At 42.5% G+C, this 5000-nt stretch overlaps 1 protein-coding gene across 1 annotated transcript in view; it reads left to right on the forward strand.

Moving 5' to 3' along the window:
• Positions 1 to 5000, forward strand: part of sdk1b (sidekick cell adhesion molecule 1b) — a gene marked incomplete at both ends in the record, with an annotated part of 254956 nt that overhangs the window by 245191 nt on the left and 4765 nt on the right. The window contains 3 exons of the mRNA XM_080843197.1: positions 901 to 1038; positions 3241 to 3402; positions 4673 to 4798. Coding sequence (XP_080699323.1) covers positions 901 to 1038; positions 3241 to 3402; positions 4673 to 4798 — 426 coding nt within the window. The remainder of the gene's footprint in view (positions 1 to 900; positions 1039 to 3240; positions 3403 to 4672; positions 4799 to 5000) is intronic.

Genomic DNA, 5000 nt, shown 5'->3' on the forward strand with positions numbered 1-5000 from the left:
AGGAGGTTTTAGATCTTGAGTGTGCCATTTTACTGTTAATATTTCTATCCATCCATTCATCTATCTATCTACCTATGGTAATATCTGCACCTCCCTCTCTCTCTCTTTCTGGCTCTCTTTCTCTCTCTCCTTCACTCTCTTTCTCTATTTCTTCTAAATCCTTCCCAGGTTTCTTGCAAGTCTCCTATTTCTTTTCTTCTCTGCGATCTATAAGAGTCTAGTGAAATTACATGTGTTTGGGTTCAGTTCTGGGTTGTCAGAGGTGAATATAAGAAAATGGCTGTGTGAGTTACTGAACAGTAAAAGTAGTGACCCTATTCTGATGGATTTCATGGGTCACAGTAGAGGTCAAAGCAGAGGTCACAGTAAAGGTCAAATTAGCGCTTACTCTCACTTTCATGCTGACATTCGGAATGCTTTTTCTCAACAGCAGCTTTGTCTCTATTTTATTTTGGTTTAGATTTAATTTTTTCTCTTTAGTTTCTTTCTCTGTTCACCCTCTCTCTCTCTTCTCCTTTACGTCTGTTCTCTCGCCTCTCCTCTCCTGCTCTTACTGTTCTTGTCTTTGTCTGCCCGTGTTTTATCGCCTGCCTGTCTGACTGTTGTTTTCCTGCTCCCCTGCTCATCTTTCCTCAAGTTTTCTCCATTCTTCTTCTTCTTCTTCTTCTTCTTCTTCTTGTCTTCACTCTCCTCTCCTCTTATTGTCTTTTGTCTGCCCTTGTTTTCTCTTCCATTCTTCTTTTTCTTCTTCTTCTCTCTTGTCTTCACTCTCCTCTCCTCTTCTTGTCTTTTGTCTGCCCTTGTTTTCTCTTTCATTCTTCTTCTTCTTCTCTCTCGTCTTCACTCTCCTCTCCTCTCTCCGTCCTCTCACACGTCTCACATCCGTCTTCTCCTCCCCAGCGCCCGGCGTGCCCAGTTTCCTGGCATTCTCTGAGGTGACGGGCAGCGCCCTCAACGTGTCCTGGGGATCCCCACAGCAGCCCAACGGCGTAGTGGAGGGGTACAGGATCGTCTACCTGCCCACCGCGCCCGTCCAAGGTGAGGAGGGGGCAGAAGTATCAGAGAGATTATTAGAGTTGATTTGAATTATTAAACTTATTAGAGTTGATTCGAATTATTAAACTAAATAGAGTTGATTTGAATTATTAAACGTATTACAGTTGATTAGAATGATTCAACTTAATAGAGTTGATTAGAATTATGAAACGTATTACAGTTGATTAGAATTATTGAAGTTGTTTGAGTTAATTAAAGTTAATCAAGTCATTAGAGTTAATTCGAATTATTAAACTTATAAGGGTTGATATAAATTATTAAACTTATGAAAGTCAATTACAATTATTCAAATTATTAGAGTTGATTACAATTTTTCGAATTTATAAGAATTATAAAAACTAAACTTAAACTTATCAGAGTTGTTTAGAGTTTTTCAAGTTATTAGAATGTATTAGGGTTATATAACTTATCAGAGTTGATCAGAGGAGAGAAGGATGGAGGATGGATGAGAGGTTATACAACTTTGAGAGAAAGCATCGGTGGTGATGGTGGAAGCAAGAGAGATGGAGAAGAAAGAGAAATGTGAGATAAATTAAAGGGGGAGACAGATAAGACTCTGGGGATGGAGAGAGAGAGAAAGGGAGGGAGAGAAAGAGAGGGCAGGAGAAAAAGATTAAAGTTTTGTGTATGTATTACTGCCTCTACATATTCCTGTTTGATGCATAAAGATGGGGATGAGCTGGAGTCAGCAGATGGGGAAAGTGATAAATTGCTAAAACAAGACACAGAATTTGAGAAAGCGAGAGAGATATTTGGAGAGGGAGAGAGATGATTGAATATCATAGAAATGAGAGGTTAAGAGGGTTTGGAGTGGCATCGGTGCCAGCGGGAAAGTTTTAATGGAGAGCTGAGTCTGTGCTTTCAAGACACTAACAAGTTTGAAATAACTAATCAGAAGTTTACACATCACATGAATTCCCGTAGTCCAGGTTCTGACCAGTTTGGCATTTAGGAAATGAACAATCACATAACAAAACACAACTTGATAATGCTAGTTATGCCAGTAGTCAGTCAATCAGTCTATCAATTAGGAAACGGACAAGCACACAACACAAAGGCAAAGCTGAAAACTTATAAAGCGTTTTTCTCAGTTGACTTAAACATCAAAATCAACATCAGCATCAGCATCAACATCAACATCAACATCAACATCAACATCAACATCAACATCAACATCAACATCAACATCAACATCAACATTAACATTAACAGTACTCTCATAGGTTTCAGTTCTTTCTAGGTATGTCTAAGGGTACATTAGGAAAATGCCTACCAATAGCAAGATATGCATTAATGACCAATAGCAAGATATTATTATGCATTTACAACCTATAACAAGATAGTATAATGCATTAATGACCAATAACAGTAATGTTGAATGCATAGAGACACAGCAGTGAATTGGTAGTGATGATTTATGCTAATTAGAATGGAAAAACATAAATGGAAAATGAATACATAGAGCCAAGATCATACATAAGTTCATGTTCACTAAAAAGGAAATCTGTATGCACCAGTAAAATATCAATTTCACTGCAGCTTGTAGTAAAACTTTTACAGAGTTTAAAAAAAGCCTTTTACTCGAACATTTCTAAAAAACATCAAAGCCTGTTTGTCTCAGTGGTCTGTTCTTTTACCAGAACACTACAAGGTGAAAATACTAGAAATAAGTGTTTGAAATAAAAACAGATGGAGGGAAGTGGTAAAAAATAATAATACAATAAAAGAATGATTAATACAATTTTAGTTTTTTTTTTAGTTTTTTTAAAGAGAAAAATGAGCAGATGTTTCAGCCGAATCGTCTAAATTGGCTGCCTGATTCTAAGCACATTTTCACCTGCCCCATTAGTCTCTGACCTCTCTCTTTATTGGCTGGCTTGAGGAAGATGATGCCCAAGTGCAGTGTATTATTTTCTGTTCCTAAATTTCCTGTGGGATAAATAAATGATCTCCCTCTCTGTCTGTCTGACTATCCACCTGTCTGTCAATCTATTTGACCTTGTATGCTCTGCCCCTTTGACTGACAACCACTCGCACCTTTACCCCACGCCCATTTGACCTATGTCCTCTCTCTCTCTTTCTCTCTCTCTCTCTCTCTCTCTCTCTCTCCATCTCTCTGTCTCTCTCTCTCTCTCTCTGTCTCTCTCTCCGTCTCTCTCTCTCTCCGTCTCTCCTGATTGGCAGGCGTGAGTAAGGTGGTGACGGTGGAGGTGCGGGGTAACTGGCAGCGCTGGCTGAAGGTTCGTGACCTCAGTCACGGGGTCACCTACACGTTCCGCGTCCAGGCCCGCACCGTCAGCTACGGCCCCGAGCTGGAGACCAACGTCACCGCCGGACCCATGGACGGTAGGTCACGACCCTGCCCGACAAAGGCAGACGCTAGGCACCGTGTCATTGGATAGTAGTGTTAGACCCAAGCTGGTTACTCAGTCTAATTGGTCAGTGATAGAGAGAGACCAGTTAGGGGTGAGGGAATGCCATTGGACGAGGGAAGACACTACACACCGTGTGATTGGATAGTAGTGTTAGACCCAAGCTAGTTACTCAGTCTAATTGGTCAGTGATAGAGAGAGACCAGTTAGGGGTGAGGGAATGCCATTGGACGAGGGAAGACACTACACACCGTGTGATTGGATAGTAGTGTTAGACCCAAGCTAGTTACTCAGTCTTATTGGTCAGTGATAGAGAGAGACCAGTTAGGGGTGAGGGAATGCCATTGGATGAGGTGAGACACTACACACCGTGTGATTGGATAGTAGTGTTAGACCCGACCAGTTAGGGGTGAGGGAATGCCATTGGACGAGGGAAGACACTACACACCATGTGATTGGATAGTAGTGTTAGACCCAAGCTTGTTACTCAGTCTAATTGGTCAGTGATAGAGAGAGACCAGTTAGGGGTGAGGGAATGCCATTGGATGAGGTGAGACACTAGACACCGTGTGATTGGTCAGTTATAGACCTGTCTCAGTTGAGGGTGAGACGAGGACAAAAAGTAGACACCGCCATGATTGGATAGTGTTGGACCCAGCTTAGTGTGATTGGTCAGTGAGAGACACAGGAAGGGTGTTAAGGGTGAGACATAATCCCATTGGACAAGGCCAGAAAAAAACACAAAGTGTGATTGGATAGGGTTAGCAGCCTGGCCTAGTTGAGGGTTCCATTAGACGAGGCTAGAGTCTAAGGTCTGTGTGATTGGTCAGTGTTTGAGCTAGAGGCCCACCTGGCTGTAAGTCCCAATTCTATTGGACAATGTCAAAAAGTAGACACTGTGGACTTTTAGAAACAATTCAATTGGACGAGGTTAGAGACCCTGTGAGATGGAGAGAGAGAGTGTCTCACAGCTCTTGGTTCCTTCATAGCCGCTACGTGATTCACTTGGTGAAGTTGAAATTAAACACACTTTGATTGGCTTGCCCACTAATTGTCATGCAGGGAATGTTTCTTGAGTTGGGTGTTGAAAGGGGGGCGGGGGGGTGGGGGGTATTTAATATTCATCACTGTTGGCTGCGGAGGAGTTGGAGTTCATATAGCATCGCCACCCTTTGTGAACTTGAGGAGTTGAGTGTGTGTGTGTTACTAATGGCCAATTAACCCCTCCCCTCCACCCTCCATAGGGTCTCCTGGAGCACCCTTGCAGACATCAATCACCAAGTCCTCCTCGGCCTTGACACTCCACTGGTCAGAGGGCAACGAGGGGGCGGGACCTGTCACAGGCTACGTGGTTGAGGCTCGTCCATCAGGTGGCGTGACAGTCTACTTCATTAATGCTTTCTTTGTCATGTACTGTCTATATATAGTTTATGTATATATCTTTCTGTCTAGCTTCAGTTCTACTTCCTCTCTCTCTCTTCCACCCTGTGCATCCCTCTATCTTTCTCTCATCCACCCTGTGCATCCCTCTCTTTCTCTCTTCCACCCTATGCATCCCTCTCTTTCTCTCTT

Source organism: Sprattus sprattus (assembly GCF_963457725.1).
Source record: "Sprattus sprattus genome assembly, chromosome: 1".
NCBI lineage: Eukaryota > Metazoa > Chordata > Actinopteri > Clupeiformes > Clupeidae > Sprattus > Sprattus sprattus.